Source organism: Sinocyclocheilus rhinocerous, unplaced genomic scaffold, assembly GCF_001515625.1.
Source record: "Sinocyclocheilus rhinocerous isolate Xijiao unplaced genomic scaffold, SAMN03320098_v1.1 scaffold263, whole genome shotgun sequence".
NCBI lineage: Eukaryota > Metazoa > Chordata > Actinopteri > Cypriniformes > Cyprinidae > Sinocyclocheilus > Sinocyclocheilus rhinocerous.
This window is the reverse complement of record NW_015645086.1, coordinates 1,168,325-1,188,909: the sequence shown is the minus strand read 5'-3', so window position 1 is coordinate 1,188,909 and position 20,585 is coordinate 1,168,325. Positions and strand designations below refer to the sequence as shown.

The 20,585-nt window shown below is 37.5% G+C and overlaps 1 protein-coding gene across 4 annotated transcripts in view; it reads left to right on the top strand.

The window, feature by feature from the left end:
- Positions 1–20,585, top strand: part of foxp1a (forkhead box P1a) — a 48,779-nt gene that overhangs the window by 22,618 nt on the left and 5,576 nt on the right. Inside the window, exons 2-9 of one of the 4 annotated variants that reach the window (XM_016509127.1) lie at positions 1,624–1,775; positions 4,786–4,881; positions 9,721–9,858; positions 11,277–11,366; positions 11,629–11,752; positions 14,924–15,089; positions 18,656–18,760; positions 20,409–20,496. In XM_016509127.1, the coding sequence (XP_016364613.1) occupies positions 1,638–1,775; positions 4,786–4,881; positions 9,721–9,858; positions 11,277–11,366; positions 11,629–11,752; positions 14,924–15,089; positions 18,656–18,760; positions 20,409–20,496 (945 nt within the window). In that variant the 5' untranslated portion in view covers positions 1,624–1,637. Of the gene's footprint in view, positions 1–1,623; positions 1,776–4,785; positions 4,882–5,482; positions 5,581–9,720; positions 9,859–11,276; positions 11,367–11,625; positions 11,753–14,923; positions 15,090–18,655; positions 18,761–20,408; positions 20,497–20,585 lie in introns of those variants that run through there. The other 3 variants (XM_016509126.1, XM_016509128.1, XM_016509129.1) reach the window with 3 other exon arrangements.

Genomic DNA, 20,585 nt, shown 5'->3' with positions numbered 1-20,585 from the left:
CTCATAGTTGAGGTATACCTATGATGAAAATTACAGGCCTCTCTCATCTTTTTAAGTGGGAGAACTTGCACAATTGGTGGCTGACTAAATACTTTTTTGCCCTTTTATATTTAAAGCGAGTTTTTTGGGCAGTGTAGAGTAGCGCTTGTTGTTTGTCGTTTCTCCGATCACAAATGCAGACATGGTTTTGTTTACGCGGCGCGATGCAACGCAACGCGTGAAAAGACAGTATAAGTCATTATAATCAGTAATTATGTCCCCACTGGATGCAACGAATGCCTCGTTTATAATGGGTTTTCATGTTTTTGAATCATTGCTCCGGCCGGACAGAGCATCACAATATGGTAAGGGGCGTAACATTTTCGTCACACGCTTGAGGAATTCGGCCAATCACAACTCACTGGATAGCTGGCCAATCACAGCGCACCTTGCTTTTCAGACCGATGAGCTTTGTAAGAAAATAATGTTTTTTTAAACCTTAAACCGCATAAACACATTTCATTACACCAAATACACAAAATAATGTTCTTTTTAGCAGCATCATATGACCCCTTTAAAATTGATTTCATAAAATTGGTAACGAAAAAATATCGTTCAGGAACCGGTATCGAAGTCAAGGTATCGGTATCGATATCGAAAATTTTTGAACTATACCCAGCCCTAGTGTTAGGAATCGTGTTTTCCCTTATAAGGATTCATGCTTCGGGCACACCCCCTAAATCCACCCCCACTCACCTCCCTCCCCCTGCACCCGTCGATGTCATCGTCCATCGCGATGTTTCACTGTAGACATCGTCCGATGCCAATTTTGTAGACATCGCCCAACCCTAATTATAACTATTTTGTTTGTTTTATTATCCTAATGCGTTCATGTTTTCCATCTGCAATATATTTTTTTTGGTTTAATTGTTGGTCAATTTTGACTCCTAAACTAACGTCTTTGGCCGCTGCATCATGTCTTGTTTTTTCAGGGTCTCACACCATGAGCCTCACGTTTTTAAGGTGTAAAACCATGACGGTGGTACTTGATCTGGCATAGAACAATCTCTTATGGAATTTTCAATGCAAGTCAGGAGGCACAATTAATTACGTTATCATAATTAATCGCAATAATTAACACATAAATTAACATTTTAATTACTAAACCAGCATCAGCATCTCTGATACTGAAAGTGAAGTCTGGCCTTTCTCTTTGCTGATTGTATCAGGCTGTGAGGGATGTTGTCTTTGTTCAGTTTTTTTGTAAACACACCGATGTGATGAGGCTGTTTCACACAGACGTTTGTCGACTTTGAGGAAGATGCAGTACATTGATTGTTCAAGGGCAAAACAGATATTTATTGATATAGATTTGCTTTAGATGATTGTCCGTTATTGGCATTAACATGTCTGTTGGCATCAAATGCTTTATTCTCAGAACTGTTTGTTTATAATGCAGCTATCATATTAGTGAACTGTACAAACACAAATGTTTGTGTTGTGATGTCAACTCTGCTGACGCGCATGTGTTGTCATGATCTAGTCTGTGGGCTTATGTGGGTGGAGAAAGAAAGGAAAGGCTTCTATGTCAAAAGTCATTTGTTTTGCTGGCAGCTGTCTTATTTTTCCCCTCCTGTATTTCAGGTTGTCATATCGACATGCAGGAGTCCAAGACTGATCAAACAACCAATAGCGGTCCAGGTGGGCAGGGAGGTCAGAGCTCAGAGAGTGAGAAGAGAGTAATCAGAGAAACATCTTCATCACCATCAGCCACAGCCCAGACCCTTCAAACACAGGTGAGCACCTTAACTAACTTAATACATTTGTTGCCAGTCTGTTATCATTGCTTTGTTTCTTTTGTACGTTAAGACTTCTAAAATTTCAAAAGCCAAAGTTCAGTGTTAATAGCTCTGGGCTGCATTTTCCAAAAGGATTGTGAGCCAGTGGTAGAGACCACTGGTGGCATTTGTTTCTACGATCAGCTTAGGCTTATGATGCTTTTGGGAAATGCTGCCCTGTACAGTTACAGGTTCATCAAGTCAGTGAAATGACAAAATAAAATGTAATTAATTGATACTTGATTTGCTTTATAATAAACCTAGTATGTTAAATAATATTGCAGTAGTACTTGTATGGGGCGTGAACATGTGACTCTCCACTTTTAGTGTGTGATTCATACCACTAAACCAGCTAAACAGAGTTTTAAGGAGTACACATACTTTTGTCTCCTACGGTTATGTTATACTTACTTTGTATGTTAGTTCACCCAAAAATGAAAAATAATTTACTCACCCTCATGTCATTCCAAACCCATCTTTGGAATACAAATGAAGATATTTTTAATATTCTCTCATTTTTTTGTTCTTCATTGAAAGTCTGTGTAATCAAAAGGGCATCTTATAGGTCATCCATATGAATCATGCAGTTTAATACATGACTTCTGTAGAGACACAATCGCTTTATATCAACAGATTTCATTTAGGCTTTTATTCACACATAAACAGTGATCAATGTGCATACATACAGCTCATCAAATATGGTAAATATTGTATAAAGCTGTAATGGTAAATATGGTATAATGTTGATTTACGTAGTTCAACGGAATGAGAGAATATTAAAACCATCTTCATGAATGTTTCAAAGGAAGTCATATAGGTGAGTCAAGTCACAAAGAGATCTATATTGAATTGAATTGAAATTGGAGATTAATCGGAAACGAATTGTGAAATCTGAGACTGACATGAGACTGACATGTTGAAAGCGTTCCAGGAAATGCATTCTCAAAGTAAAGAAGCTTGTATTGGTATGTCAACATTTGTTACACAGTAGCCTTGTTACTTATTAAATAAATTGAGCAATTGTATGACACACCCTTCTTCATTTAAATCATTGACATGTCTTATGTGAATCGGAGGCTCTGTGATATAGTTCTGTCTCTCAGAAATAGTCCTGTTGTCAGTAAAAATCTTTATGCATGCTTTTATCTGTGTATGTGTGCGTAAAATGAATGCACATGCTAAAATTGTGACAGCAGTGACTAAGTACTGCAGATTAATGGTGAGAAAGACCCACACATTGCCCCGATGCCCCATGTTCAGATTCCAGATGTGTGATGTCACCTTTGGAATATCGGCCAGACAGCTGTGGGTTCAGGGCACCGTCCTGTATTAAAACACTGAGAGAAGGCTCTAAAACGCTCCTGTAAATGCTTTCCCATGTTGTTTTCATCTCCCAAGGTTTACCGTGTCATGATCTGTCTGCTTTCCCTTTTCTATTCATTCTTCTTTATTAAAGTCTCCCATATCCGTTTGCTCGTCTCTCCACCCTTCTTTTTGAGAAAGGGAGTTCCACAGGGCCAGATGTGTGACCCTTTAGAGGTGTAAGAGGTCAGATCCGAGAGGATGGTCCCACCGCTGTGGATATTGTTCGCTTGCACTATTTGCATTTCTCTTTCCTTGATTTCTATCTGGAGGGCCTCACAATGGAAAATAAGACAAAAGCAACAGTGAGTGAGAGAGACGTCCTTTCAACAACTTTTGGAGACCTCTCATTGCTTTGGCACAGCTGGGGTGTTTACTTTGTGGCTGTTTCCTGACAACTGTTTTTTCCATTTCAGAAGGTATATAATGTTCTGGTTTAAATAAAAAGCATGCATGTCTCATGCAAAGACTTATGCTAATGCTTTTTTCAAATGTGATAGTCTTCAGAGGAATGTGTGATAGGATCCAATCACCAAGGGACTGTGGCTGTTAATAGAGCCAAAGGTTGAATCCTCTGCACTTTATGCACAGGCAGTATGGGACTCTTATAGCAGGATGTTCACAGGTTATTAAATGAAAATGTTGCACAATCATCACTTTATTTGTTCTGTGAGGATTTGTTAAGAGACTACGTTATATGGCTGTGATCATTTTTATCAAACCCAAATCAATACTATAATAAGACGTTTGCTTGGATATATGTAGTGTTGTTGTTCTTACAGAGATAGTTAACCTAAAAATCTAAATTCTGTCATCATTTACTCACCATCTAGTCATTCCAAACTTCCTGTATGTGTGTTTGCTTGTTTTTTTAATGATTTTGAAAAATCTCACCAAAGGTGCATTTATTTGATCAAAATACAATATAACTGTAACCGTAAGATAATTGTTTTTTATATTAATGTATTTTAAAGTGTAATTTATTCTTATGTTAAGCTGAATTTTCAGCATTATTATTCCAGTCTTCAGTGTCACATGATCCTTCAGAAATCATTTTAATATGCTGATTTGCTGCTCAAATATTTCTTATTGTTATCAGTGTTGAAAACAGTTGTGCTGCTTTTAATATTTTTGTGGAAACGGTTATACTTTTTATAGGACTCTTTGAATAAAAAATTTAAAAGAACAGCATTTATTTGAAATCTTTTTTTAAACGTCTTCACTGTCACTTGTAATCAATTTAATGTATCCTTACTCAACAAAAGCATAAATTTAAGCACTAATGAAAAAGCTTAATGGAAAAAATAAATCTTACTGACCCTAAAATTTTGTATAGTAGTGTCTTCAATTGTTTTTCACAGGAAAAAGAAAGTCATACAGGTTTGGAGTGACACGAGAGTCAGTAAATGATGACAGAATTTCCATTTTTTTGTCGAATTTCCATTTTTCTTTAACACAGTTTGACCCAAAAAAAAAACTTTCACTTTATTATCCACCAATCTAGATTACGAAATATGTTGCCTTTGCATCTGTTCTTGAAAACAATGTGAGTAGTCCTGGGAGAGCAGAGCAGCTCAGAAACGTATTGTTTTTTTGGCATCTTCAGGCGCTACAAGTTGCTCAACAACAACAGCAGCAGCAGCAGCAGCAACCGAGTGCTGAGAAGTCCCCCAAGAGCACAGAAAAGGAGGCAGACGTGCAGGTAGAGCTGTACCCTCCTCCACCCACAGCACACACATAGACCTCCAGAGAACCATGTTGTTTACACTATTACACAAACAGACTTGTTTATGCTGCCTTCTACAGATCATAAAGAGATGGGGCAATCGGGGTGTGTTTTATTATTACATATTGTTACGATGGAAGATTACAAGTTCACTTTTATTGTGCATGTAGCCTATTGTAAAACAAGTATTTTCTGTCTTGTCAGTTAACAGATAAGGCTATACTCCTGTAGAGAATTAGACAGCTGTAGAGTTTTAGCTGCAAACAGACACAATGTATGCTACCCAGTGCACAGCTGCCTTTATTTATTCATCATGAATTGAATGCGTTTTGCATGTGTCACATGTGAATGTGCATGCAAGTGGTGAAATGAGGGTTCTGATAAGTCAGTAGTTCAAGTCAACATGCCACTATGGCAAGTGCAAGGGGGGCGGGATTACTAACCCGAGCCGTGTGACTGGATGGTTACATTAGGTTTGAGATCCTAGTAAGAGCGTTATTGGAGGTGGTGGGTTGGTCAGTGGGGTTGGGTAGTTGAAAGAAGAGTAGGAGGGTACTTGTGCTCTCACTAGTCTTCAAACATTCTGTGCAGCTCTCTGTTCCTGCCGCTTATGGAGTTATCAAGGTCTGTGAGTACTGAGACAAGCTCTGCTAGTTTAGCCGGAGAGGGCAACAGGTATAATGCTTGCTTTATTGTGTTCTGGTATTTGATGTCTGTTTTGAGTTTTATGAGCATTTTTCAGGCAGTTAATTAAATGAATACACATTTTCTGTTTCCTCACTGTGCTTTTATATAAAGCTTTTATGGCATTTTCCCCAACAAATTGTCTTGATTTTGAAATCTCTAAATCGCTTTAATTCTCTTTACACTCACATTTAAATTTTTAACTTAGAGATCATAAATTTAAAAAGCAGTTAGGTGTATTCATTTGTTGAAAATTTATTCTTAATTGAGGGTCAGGATTTTGAGTATTTGTTGCTGACATTGTAAAAGTGTTTCAGAATTGTTCCAGACTGTTTTTGATCTTTAGAGGGAGTGATTAACTAAGTGAATGACCACTAGGGTCCATGATATCCGATCTGATAAAAGGCTGAAAACTTTGAATGGTCACTGGAACCTTATTTCTGTGACTCACTGTCTTTGGGCTGTAATTTTATTCCCTGAATTACTTCTCTTTGTCTTTTTAAAGGCTGTGTTCACAGAACTGAGCCTTTTTTCCCCTCTTGTTTTTTTTCCCCTTTGCCTTTGCAATTTATATTTACCCAGATGCACAGTGCAGGAAAGAATGTTATTTTTACTTTGGGTGGGGAACCACACCAAAATTGTTCAAGGTATTGAAGGGGAATAACAACGGGCTCTATTTGTTTTTGGGCTGCTGAAGCTTGTTGATTTATGCCTTGTGTTTTCAGAAGCGATCGCTTGTTGACATGTACTCACTCATGGGGAGCTGGTTCTCTGACACACTGGCAAGAACAATAACAACAACAAAACAATGTTTGGACTTGTCTGTTGTCATGGAGACAACACTCGTCAGTGCTTACTGTGCCCCCGAGAGAGAATATTTACATTAATTTGCTGGCATGCTTATGTTCTTCTCAGGCTTTGACATTTAAAATATTTCTGTGTTGAGACTCGAAGGCATAGTAGTTTGTCTTTTTGGAGCTCTTTCACAAGCAAATGTTTAATTTGTTGTTAGGCTTTTTATTTTATTTATTTATTTCTTTTATTTATTTATTTTTTTTGCAGTACTTCTGAAGCTCACTTTGTGTTAATTTGTAAAATGTACTGTTTCTATTTTTTCATGAAGTTATTTTTATGGAAAATCTTTCCCTGTGATGTGTGGTCATGTCTACAATATAGATATATGGCATACAGCATAGGCTGCATTAATGCTTCTTAAAAGTGTATTCTTCTGCTGATGAAGAGAGAGCACTACGTTTCCTGCACCACTTTGCAGTGGCTGGCAGTGGGCCGCCGCTGAATCCAAAGTACCACGACAGTCATATTTCAGCTGACTTATATGCGATATGAAATATTACAATAACAACAATAAACAATAAATATAAACACTTTTTTGTTGCATGCAACACACAGCCAACCAGGAAAGCACCCATGAATCAGTTGCAGCAGTTACTGAATTAATCTGACTCGCTTACTGAACCACAAGTCGTTAATTTTAGTCATGTCTGACTCTTAACTGAACCAAGAGATGCTAGGACCTACTGGGTTTTGTGTTTTTCATGAGGCAAAATCAGACTAGTTGTTATGACAGCATGTAATTAAAGATACATTCCTTTTAAATACATAAATAGTTATAATTAATAAAATATATTACCATAAATAATATTTAGCTTTTATAAATGTAATGAAATCATTTTTAGACCAGTTTTTGCATTCTGTTTTGTCACCTCTGTGCTGCATTAAAAAGTCTGTAAACTAGGGGTGTAACAATATATCGTGCCACAATGTATTGCAATACAAATGCTACAATATGTATCGGTGCATAAGACGTGAAATTATCTCATTTGGCAACAGACTGCTAGGTATTTTAGTACTTTTGAGGAGAAAATATTTGGAAATAAATGCAATTCTACATTATTTAATAGAATTTAGTCATTATAGAACACAAATCATTTAAATTCCTTACAATTCCCATTCCCCTGTGCACTGAATATGTGTTAATATCTGAGCGCAGTGTAATATCGTAGTGCCAAGTACATAAAGAACAGCATAAACAATCTGCTGAATATCTGTTTGTGTTCCATCAATGAGAAGGTTATAAAAGTAAATAATGTCTAAATTTGACATTTTTGGGTGAACTATTTCAATTTTCAAGATTTTGGGCCATGATCAGCCCCTCTGCGCACGCACGCACGCACACACACACACACACACACTGTATGGGAATCTTGTGAGTACAACAGTCGGCTGTTATTGTTCTCTCATAGTTGCAATATCTCAGTCCAGCAGTATGTTTATACGAGTCTGAACACAGACTTCTTTACTGGAAATTTGTGTTTGTTTGTGTTTCAGAGACTTGATTAAAATGTGATCTCCAGTTTTGTTTTTACAGTTGCTGTGTACCCCAGTATGTATTATTTATACGAATCTGTAAATGTGACTTTAATTATTCTGTTTATGTTCATTGTAAACATCTTAAAAGCAGTGAGAGAGAGAGTGTGTGTGTGTGTGTGTTTGGCTTGAGATGTGGTAATTGCTAGAGGCCAAGTGAAGCATGGGCTAACTCATTGTGAATCCAGTGCATTTACATTTAAAACACTCGCCTCTGTTTTGGGTATTTTTGTTTGTCTGTTTTTGTTGTTAGCATTTTTAATGTCAGTGTTTGAGCTGCTGTCAACAAATGAATAATGTATTTGTCTTTTTAATCTTGACTGGTTGTTTGCCTTGGTTTATGGGCAAATTAAACTGAGATAACTGAAATGAATGCTTGTAAGATACGTTTTTCCAATCATAGGCTGAGGGGTTTGTCCTTGCATTTTATTGAGGACTGTAAGCATTGTGGGTTTCAAAATTGTTTGTGTATTTGTTTACTTGGTCTTGTTGATGTTGACCGTTGAGGCCCAGAGGACTTGGAAACTATTCCCTGAATGTCTAAACAATAAAATATACAAAGAGGTCTGGCATAGTCTTACTCTGGTATCTCTTTTTAGCTTCAAAGTGTTTACCATCCTTGGGGAAGAGGATTGAAATTGGGTTTGTTGGAGAGGCCTTTGTTCTTGGAGTTTGTGATGTGCTTTTTTACATCACAAGGTGTGCAGATGAAATATTTCAAGTCGTGTTCAACTTGATGAAATCAATCACAACCATTTTGAAGAGGCTAATAAATGTCTCTTCATCCTAAAGCTTGACATATTGTACATATTGCATCAGTGGCTGTGTGTATGATTAAAATGTGTGTCTTGTTATTAGTGAAAGCACAGTCAGTTATGTCTTAAGTGAATATAAATATGTGTTACAAAACACTGGGTGTTTGTCAGTAGGGATGGGCGATATCTTATCGTTCTCTCGTGGTACTGTAATACACTGATCGGTCTGCACAGTCGGTCCGAACACACCTACTAGTTTACACCGGTTACTCTCAGAGATGTGGCGCACACGTGAGGCTGTAGTGCTAATGTGTCCCAAATATCATTATCGCAATAAATATCAGAAATTATCGTGATATATTTTTAAGCCCATATCGCCCATCCCTATTTGTCAAAGTATTGGATGTGTGCTTTATAGCTTGCAGTGTAAATGCAGCCTAATCGACCTGCTGCTGTATATTATGGTGTTAATATTAATTCAATATTGGAAATATTGAAGAATAAGAGGCAACCATTCTCTGCACTCGGCTGAATAAACTTACTAACTTTAAGTCATTTAAAAACAAGTATTAACACAACATTAAGCTGAATGGGAAGAAAATGCACAGCTATTTTTTATTATAGTCCTGCTTCTCGGTTAAATTCTGACAGTGCTGAATTAGTGATTAATATATTATCACTAATAATCAGGATTTTGGCAATAATTTTAGTAGTTTTTCACATTTGATTCCTTTTTAAGTTTTTAATTTGTAAATGTTAAAATATATATTTTATATTATATAAAATATATTATTATATTTTATATTATAATATTTTAATTATTATTTTAAAATGTAGTAAAAGCGTATTAGATTTGGTTATGGTATCATGAGAATCATGAAATTTCACTGGTATTGGTATCGGCTACTACATTTTTGATATTGGGACAAGCCTAATAAACAGCTACTGTATGCTAAATAATGAAGTGATTGTATGTGTGTGTCTGTAGGTGGCTGTATCAGTGGGGATGATAACTCCTCAGGCCATCACCCCTCAGCAGATTCAGCAGATCCTTCAGCAGCAGGTCCTGAGCCCCCAGCAGCTCCAACTGTTACTGCAGCAACAACAGGCCCTCATGTTACAGCAGGTACACACACATCAGTGCTGTGCAGTTCTGCATCTGCAGCACCACAACAACGAAAAAAGTATCATTTAGTGTAGTTGCTTACTAAAAGAGACAACCTTTTTACAGGCCCCCTCCCATATTTTTATATTAACAGAAACTGGGAGTGTTGCTATATTAAAGAGAACATAACACACAGTTTCACCCAATTTCATGTTAATCTTGAGTACCTATAGAGTAGTACTGCATCCTTCATATGTCCAAGAAGTCTTTAGTTTTATCATATTTATAAAAGAAAGATACAGCTTTACGATTCTCTCCGGAAAAAGCCGAGCTCCTGGATGCGCGCCGTGAGCGGAGCTGAAGAGTGACGAGCACTTGAGCTCCGACTGCCAACAAAACAGAAATTTGATGCGGTTTCACTTACCGTCTGCAGTTCTGAATCATGACCGGGATCTTTTATCACTGGGACCGCTCCATCTTTCAGTATCAAACGATGTGCAAATCCAGCGTCGAACTGGGCCTTGTTTATAAAACGTTCGTCAACAAACACACTTGTGAAACTGCATTGCTGCTCCGGAAAAACAAACTGTGTCCACTGTTTACATAACGCTAGGTTCTTTAGGAAGCTGAACAAAGTTATCTTTCCCTTACAACCAAAAACACACTTCTTTAGAGCCATTCTTCCCAAGCGAGTCCCGTGCAGCGCAGCTGAATAAAGCACATTGATGGGCGTGATCTCGCTCTCGCTCTGGTCGATGTGTGCACGGGCTCGCTCTTCCAGGAGAAATGGCCATATAAGGAGTTCCACCCTCGTCTACGTCATGAAGAGCCACGATCGGAAAAAAAACTCTCCGAAACTTGTACGAACCCGGAAGTACGATTTTTAGCACAGAAATACTCCGTCATACGTCCCAATTGTCTTTTGAAATTTTGTCCATGCTTAGCATGAGAATCCAACTCTTTAAAAGTGTGAACAACTCTGAATGCTACCCCCCCCACCCTTTAAATTATCCATGATTTTTTTCATAATTCCAGAAGTTTCAGGAACTACTGTCTAACATTAAAGCATTGTGTAGTTGTGGTCAACCAGTTTGAGTTTTGCTGTGCCACATATTGATACCTAGAGAGCAGGGTGGCCAATACAATGCCAATGAGATTTATACAATTTGTGGAAGTTAACAAGCAGTTATTTAACCAAAGATTTACTCAATCTTATTTGAAAAGAGAAAATGTGCATTATCCATTGACAAAGCTAATGGCAGAATTGACTGCCGCTTCTGTTCATCATCCAAGCAGCCTCATTATGAGCTGATGTGGTGATCTCAGAATGCCCAAATTTCAGCTTATTTATCGACCTGGTCAAGATATCGGTCTTTCACTAGTGTGTAAAATACCTTGGATTGATACGTGACTTGTTTTCGGTGTTAATGTTTTCTCAGCAACAGCTTCAGGAGTTCTATAAGAAACAGCAGGAAGAACTCCACCTGCAGCTCCTGCAGCAACATCATGCTGGGAAACCCAGTAAAGAGGTAACAGCATCACAATACACCCTAGAGGACCATCAGAGCAGTTTATTGCTATCTGTGCCAGCTTTTCACTTGCCACATTTCTCTCTTTTGTTGGCTTTGTGTGTCTGTACTGTGAGCAAGTGAAGACAGCGGCTGTGTTGTCTGCAGCTTTACTCACTTGAGTGAAAAGTCCGGCTGTGCAACGATGCTATGAGTGAATGAAGACATCAGCAGTGACTGTACTGTGTGTGTCAAGTTTCTGTCTCTGTATTTCTAACAGCAGATGATGGCCCAGCAGATGGCTATACAGCAGCAGTTACTCTCCGTTCAACAGCAGCACCTGCTCAACCTGCAGAGACAAGGCCTGTTGTCTGTCCCGTCGGCTCTCACTGGTACACTGCCTCAAGGTAAGAACACCTCACTGCCACAAGACATGATATAGCAGTATAAGACCAGTGGAATTGTACCCCCTTAAAGAATGCATCCTAAGGATACTGGAGGTCACCAAGTCACTGTAGTCTTGTTGCTAGTAGGCGTTCCAGTATTGTCAGATCATGCGGCATTCACTCCACTCAACTATTGCATCGTCAGTGGTCTCAGTCATTTATATGCTGTTAATATGCCAGTTTTCATTGAAGATGAACACCTTTGGGTAACATTATAAACACTACAATATAACTTCCTGTGAAGCTGCTTTGAAACAGTGTGTATTGTGAAAGCCAGTATATAAATAGTGAAATATGACTTGAAATATGGCTTTCTAAATAATTAAATGCATCACGATTTCTACAAAAATATTGCATAGCTGTTTTTAACATTGAGATTATTAAGAAATGTTTCTTGAGCAGCAAATCAGCATATTAGAATGATTTCTGAAGGATCATGTGACACTGAAGACTGGAGTAATGATGCTGAAAATTCAGCTTTGCCATTACAGGAATAAGTTACATTTATTCCTGTAAATTTATGCCATTTTTAAGGTTCCTAATATTGTTCTGGGAGTCTCCTTCTATAGGTTTATATGCATGCAAGGCCAAAAAAATCTTTTGTTTTACCAAAATATGCATTTAATATCACCTCATTTTCCAACGATTCTCAAACGATTTGTTTGAAGCAGTTCTAGATTCAGTCTCTAAACCCCTCCTTTCTGTGAGCATACTCTGCTCTGATTGGTCAGATGGCCCAGTCTGTTGTGATTGGTCTACCACGTACAGCCCGTGTCGGAAACTAAACGCCCATTGCCATAGTTCTGTATTTTGAACGTTTGATAGAACATATAAACATCTGTTATTTATCATTCTTACAGGTTGTGATTCAGTGGAGTCAGCTGGTCCAAATAAACTGGGTACTGAGCCATCTTTCAAGAGCAAGTGTTTTGTGAATTTCTAGTTGAACTCCCAGAGATTAGAGAAGCAGTCGTCAGTAAAATGACTGGAACACAAAAAAGACTGGGGTTGTACTCCTGTGAATTTTAACCACTGAATCTTTGCAGCCTCATCTTTTGGAAGTGAAAATAAGTAAGGTGTTCTTCTAATAATTCAACGGCCCGTCGTCAATTATTCCGCTTATACTACGGTTACCACACCTCAAGACATCGATCGGCTAAGCGATAAAATCGGCAGGGCAGCGCTGACGACACCTTTTTGTGCAAACTGCGTGACCGTAGTGTGTGTGTGCGAGCACGTGTGGTTGCAGTAATTCCTGTGTGCTGTATAGGTACTGTATGCTAATTTCCGTTATTACAGTTAACTATGCGAAGTGATATGGAACTGTAATGCGGTCAAGAGAGCTGCCTGGAACTACGTTCGCCGTGCGTTTCCCTGAAAATAATTGCACACCTCAGAACGTTCGTCAGCCAATCAGATTCAAGCATTCAACAGCCCCGTAGTATAAAACAAAATTACTTTCAGCGTAGGACACTGCATCTTCTCGACATGACGTTAACCAAACGAACAAGCTGCAGTGTTTGAGGGCGGGTCAAGTTGTTTGCTGCTGGCCAACGTAGAACATAGATGAGCATTATGCAAATGTGTTACCCAGTGACGTGTAGCCGTCCGTCACGGAAGTGGGATTCGATTTACTGACGACTCGTTTAGGCTGTTCAGAGTCGATTCTTTCTTTTGAGAGACAATAGCCACTTTCATACAGCAGCGAGTGTTTGAAATAACTTCTGTTTGAGGTCCGATGTGGATTATGATCACCATACAAGGCAGAAATATTTCTATGCGATGCAAAAGACTATGCATGCTAGCCATTACCATAGTAAACATGGTAAATGCGACCGCTTGAAGAAATCAGACAAATCATATAGGCTATCACAATCTTGTGTTTATTTAGTCACTATCTGTCTAAGTCTCGTCTCTTTATACCTAACCTTCTGATGTTCATATTTAGCTCCGTGTTTGTCATAAAATATATCAAAATCATAGTTTTTGTTTGGGAGCTCCCTCTGTTTCTCTGACTGAAAATATAACTGTGTATTAGGACTGGAGAGTATACCCAGGTCGTATTTCTGATGGAAAAATGATAGAAATTATCATTCTTTCTAAATGTGATGTATACTGACAACAAATAAACAGAAACAGACGCGACTGAATACCTGTGTGTCCTCTTTCTTGTGAAATAACGGTAAATACCACTTTATTTCTGTGTGACTAATTTTCAATCCTGACAAATTAATTAATTATGATTAATGTATCACTTATTATTGTAAAACTGGTAAATAATCGATGCTTTGGTTTTAAATCTTTAAGTAAACAACAAAAAACGAAAAAGAAAAAAATCATGTTCGTTTTGTGATCTCGCTACTTCCAGTGATTTATTTCTGATTAGTTTTCTGATAAAAACTTCTCTTTGTTGGTGAAATGCTGGGATTGTGTGACATTGTTCCAGAGAGGCGTGTAAAGGGCGGGTTTTAGTCCCGACGGTGGAAACGCAGCATGAAATTTTGGGCTCGGTGCTACAGGTGTGAGGCTATTAGCCCCACCCAGCCCGTTGAAAGCACTGGCTCACACTGGCCCAATAGTGGGAAAGCGGCTAATAACTTTATTTATCGTGCACTTTTGGCTTTACAATATTCAGCAATATTAGAAATGGCATAATTCTATTCTTATATTCTATTTTCTATTCATAATATATTTCACAATATTACTGTTTTGCTGTATTTTTGATCACATAAAGGCAGCCTTACAAAACATAAGAGACTTAAAAAAAATTTTTTTTAAATCTTACAGCCTGTTTATTTATTTTAACCTTTATGTAACCAGGAAACTGGCCAAGAAAGGCAGCAAATTAACATATACACAACCAATTAATAATAAAACAACAACATATCTAATTGAACAACATAAACCATCAAAATGCAATTTTTTTATTTTTTAAGATGGTCTATTGTGATACAAGGTGTTTCAAGAAGTGTCCTTTTTTTATGAGAGATTATTTGAAATCCAGTCATCACATGGGTTTCAGAGGTTAATGATAATCATGGGTGATTGAATGGAAAAGCAGACATAGTAGTCATAGAAATAGAGGTCTTATTAGTTTCTAGTGATCTAATGAAGGCAGTGTCTCACTCACAGGTTTGATCCCTGCTGAGCTTCAGCAGCTGTGGAAAGAGACTGCAGATGCACGGCAGGAGGAGAAGAGTAGAGGAGACAAATCCCCCTCTCCTCCCAAAACTCAGATGCTCAACCACCACTCCAGCACTAACGGACACCATGTGCACCGGCCCAGCCGGAGAGACAGGTACTTATCATTAAACTTTTTTTTTTGTCTTGAGCAAATATTTTATTGCATTCAAGCATGTGCTGTTTATTTAGATTTAGCCAGAAATCATGTGTTTGTTGTTCTTAAGAATACTGTGTTAATATTTCCACTTGATGCTCTCTCGCTCCAAATGTTAAAATTGAGTGCTGAGTAGTGAATAAACAACAGGAAACTGGAGCACTTTGGTAGCAGGTTAATTAACTCACCAAACGCATCCTATGTGAGATTAATCAGATATGTACACAACATAAACATATTACAACATGCATCTGCACAAAAAAAATGCAAATGCACTCGTTAACTTGACCATGCTAGTCAGAATGTAGTTGTTGATGCACTCTTTCCGTAACAGCATACTGAAACACCAGCAACAAAAGTCACAAATAATTTACAACATTCTGTTTCAGTAGTGTTCTCATTATAAAGTTATATTACAGACTGATGCTTTTAAAATATTCAGAATTTAAGTCAATAAAACAAAAAGAAAGAAATACTTTTATTCAGCAAGGAAACATTAAATCAATCAAAAAAGACATTTATAATGTTACAAAACATTTTTGTTTCAAATAATGCTCTTCTTTTGAACTTTGTTCAAAAATTGATCAGTGTTTCCACAGAAATATTAAGCAGCATGACTGTTTTCAACATTGATTATAAGAAATGTTGGTAACACTTTACAATAAGGTTCATTAGTTAACTACTTTAGTTAACATGAACTAAGCATGAAAATACTTCTACAGCATTTAATAATCTTAGCTAATGTTAATTTCAACATTATAATACTTGTCAACAATATAATACTTGTCAATATAATACTAGTCTTAAAATGACAAGATTATAATTATTTCTTATTGTATTTATTGCACTGAAATTTAGTATTTGACGAACAGTCAAACCAGTCAGGTTGTGTGAGGTTGCCTAATACAGAATGTATTGGAAGAAAACGGTTGACAAATGTCAGGTGTCTTAAAAGGCATTTGTCTTTGTGGCAGTGTGAAAGTTGACAGTCTGTGTCAATGCGTTCCCTGTGGGCCTATACACGCATGAACACACCTCCATCTCCTTGTTTGCCGAGGTCTAAACCTGTTTGTCTATGTTTCAGGAACGTGTTTGTCAGAAGCACTTGAAACACTGACTGTGTGAACGTTGCCTATATAATATGTTGCTGCATGTGGACATGCATGAACTTGTTTCCACAAGTGTGTGAACCCATTACTGGAGAAACTGGGGTTAAGAACCAGCCCTGAGTCTTAACTGCTACACCACACTACCCTGTTAACAGTAAATGCTCAGATTACAGTAGGTGCCATTGTGTCCTAGTGTTGCATTGATGTGGTCTGTGTTGTCAGCAGAGCCCTCTAATGACCCGCCTGTGATTGTTTGCATGATATTGGTGGAGGGTGAGAGCTCAAGGACTGTGTGGTCAGTTTCATGTGTCATGTAAACTCCTGCCCGCCAGAGAGACGCCTGCAACTAAAACCTTAAGTGCGACCACTGGCACCAGAGAACAAACCCTTCACCCCTTCCAGAAGACCACAACATGCGGGCATTGTCTATCCATCTCTCCTTCTGGTTTACTGAGTGACATGCAAACACACTCTCCCACTGATGGAGTGAGGGATGAAATGTAATCAATCCTTTAAAATCTGTCCTGCTCCATCTTTATTCGTGCACTACTGTCATGTTCCCTGCCGAGTGCTTGTTTCTGAGAGGCGAGCGTTTGACATTGGGCTGGGATCTTCAGAGCCCCTTATGTAAGAACTAACAGTTCATTTGCACGTATTTGTTTTATTGTGTCTGTTTGCTGGCTTATTTGATTGTTCAGTGTGTTATAAGGATGGAAAAAACTAAGTCTGTTTTAATTTGTCAAGTGTGAGTCATCTGCCTAGGCTGGGGTTGTGTTCAAGCACTGAACGAGAAAAGATGCCCGCTGTAGATGCTTTCTCTCTTTGTTTTGGTGTTAGGGAAAGAAATCCGCTGGCAGAGATACACAGGGCTCTCTTAGGCGAGAACAGGAGAAGGTCATGGGTCAAAGGACAAAACCTCGCTTGATTCCAAACAAATAAAGCATTCTTGGCATTTTTTAAAATACAAAAAGAAATCACTTTCTCAAACAGTCCACTGATACAAAGTCCTAAACGTGTCCATCTACTTTGTCAGCTGGCTCTGAGGCGAAGAATAGAGCTATATGAAAACAACTGACAAAATGCTGTCTGGGTTAAAAAAAAAAAAAAATAGAAATGCATAAGAAATACCGTGCTAAAATACTGTTCAAAGATTTTGGGTCAAAAATTAATACTTTATTCTGCAAGGACAGATCCAAAGTGACAGTAAATAAATGTATAATGTTACAAAAGATTTCGATTTCAAATAAATGCAGTTCTTTGGAACTTTCTATTCATCCTGGAAAGAATTTATCAAGGTTTCCTAAAAAATATTAAGCAGCACAGCTGTTTTCAGCATTGACATTAAGAAATCAGATTATTAGAATGTTTTCTAAAGGATTATGTGACACTGAAGACTGCAGTCACAAGGATAAATTACATTTTATAAATTACAACTTTTTGATCAAATAAATGCAACCTTGTTAAGCATTAGAGGCTTCTTTCAAAAATATTGCATCTTGCCGACCCCAAAAGGTAGTGAAAAATACTTCAAATTTACAATAAAAAAAATTATAATAAAATAAAACAAATACCATAGAACAACAAAAAATAATAATAATAATTTGTCATATTATAGTAATGGTGCTGCATTAATGATGACAATTTGGGTGGGGCAAATTCTGAAAAAAAAAATTGAAATCATAATGCAAACAATCTTAAATAGAGCTTTACATGACCAGTTATCTCCCGATACTGAACACACTGTGATTCATGCATCACAACAAAATGCATCACAATATCGAAATATTGTGATTTGAAAACGAGCCTGTCGAGTGCAAAGACACTTGGTGGAAAGCATGAATCTGCAGTATCAGTTTCAATCTTTCTCGAACAGTTTGCATCAGCATTTTTTCCATGCCTTACTCTTAGAAGCACCTCTGACCACATTGAGAAACTCTGGTTTTAGAATTTATACTAAGTTTCTTCTTTTTTATAATGAGCTATAGGAAATATGAATAAATGATTGCAAATACCTAAAAATCTTGATTGCCATATTAAAGTATTGATGCAAAATGAAAATGTAATTGTTAAAGTTGGCTTTAATGGTCTAATTTATAATTTTATTCTTTTGATTTTGAGGTGAAAGATGACAAACATGTTCTAGACAGGTTTTGTGAGATGCACAACTTCTTGACATCAAATATCCCAAATATTTGAGATATTGCTCAAGAACAAATGAAAGCGTAGTAGTGTGATTTGAGTTGAAATGGAAGGTGCAGAGCCCTATGGGTCACATAGTTGCACAATGTCGCAACATACTATACAACAGTGGCATTGTCCAGTGCAATCCTGTATTATTAACCTGTTTAAAGTACTTGACGGGTACCCAGAATTCAAACAAGTTTCAGATTCTGTATTTATTGTCTGTTTTTGCTTCAGTTCACAGGAGAGTCATTCCCAGAGCGCCCATCCTTTATACAGCCATGGCGTATGCAAGTGGCCAGGCTGCGATGCCGTGTTCGGAGACTTTCAGTCATTCCTCAAGTAAGTCAACAGCCCTCATCCTCTGCGTTTTATTATGCTGTTTGTCCTGTTTGCAGATCTGTGAGGAGGAGCCTTATGCAGCTGTAATCTAATTATCATTTCTGAGTGTGCTTGCTGCCTTTTTTACAGCTCTTTTTATGTGGTTCTGTCCCTTTTACTCTTATGTTTACTTGTTTCATGTTTTTTGTCCTTATTCACTCCTTCCACTGTCTCTAACCTCCATTTACTTGTATATATGTATATTCCACTCATGTCTCTTTATTTTCTTATCCGCTTTCTCTCTCTCTCTCTCTCTCTCTCCCCTGTGGCGGTGCAGCCGTGGGGCCCCTCAGGGTTGAGCTCAGTGCACTGATAAACAGAGTGCCCATGGTGATCCTGGCCATCCCTCCCAAAACAAACAACAGGAGGATGTTTATCTGTGCCCCTTCCACTGACCCTGACCCCTGATCCTAGTCCGAGGCCCCGCCCTGTCTATTGCCACAACACTGCCTTTGTCCCTCAGCTCAGGCACAGTTCCACTATTAAAAACATGTTCCAAACTATCACATCACACTGAGATTCACATATACTGTACCTGAGAATAAGGTGCTTAGCCTTCATAATAAGCATTCTTCATTCACAAATATTATGATGCTGTAATCATGTAATCAGAATGTCAAAATATCTCCCTCTCTCTTCATTCAATAGCAAATTCCATACTGTATTGTCAAGATGACTATTTCATGGATATATGTACTCATAAGCAAGTTACTGGTTGGAGTGTTTGGAGTGTTAAAGAAAATGTATTTTTGTTTGTTAGAGGAGTTGTTTGAGGAAGTTGGTTGGATGAAAGCTTTGTGCAGATTTTCTTTGAATACAGCACCCTCTATTTCTCAATAGTAGTATTGCATCCTGAACGTTCATTTTGATTAGTAATGTATGATGTACAAACAGGGTGTAAAAAGCTGAGGTAATGTTAAAATCATAATTGTAGCAACAATATGCACTACAAAAGTTTCAAAAGCTTAGAGTCAGTGCATTTTTTAAAAGAAATTATTATTTTTATTCAGCAATGATGCATTACATTGATCAAAACTGACAGTAATGGCATTTATAATGTTACAAGATATTTTTATTTCCAATAAATGCTGTTCTTTTGAACTTTCTATTCATCAAAAACTCTTGAACAAGAGTTTCATGGTTTCCACAAAAAATACAAAATGTTTTCAACATGGGTAAAAATAAATATTTCTTGAACAGCAAATCAACGTATTAGAATGATTTCTGAGGAATCATGTGACACTGAAGACTGTAGTAATGATGCTGAAAAGATTAAACAAAAATGTAATAATCACTTTCTTTTTTACCAGTTCATCAAACAGTTTGCTTGATTTGCTCAAATGAATCAAACTACACAACTGTAATGTACTATTCTATTTATTAAAATTGTTGTTTGCAAATCAAACTAGACTTATTTTCTGAGTCAACCTTAGGCAAGACACGGCAAATTTATTTATAAAGCACATTTCACAGTGGTAATTCAAAGTGCAAGAGAAAAAAAAGGCACAACTCTTAAAATCAATTTAAGAATCAATAAAAATAAAATGTGTTTTAATGACAGGTCTTGATCTTATACTGAACGTCTGCATATGTGTGTTGTGTTTTTCAGGCATTTGAACAGTGAACATGCTCTGGATGACAAGAGCACAGCGCAGTGCAGAGTTCAGATGCAGGTGGTTCAGCAGCTGGAACTGCAGGTAAGGCTTTACAAACATTCAACACAATTGCTTTAGCTCCAAATGGAACTGGTTCTTGATGTGGTGTATTTAATTCTTATTAGTCTAAA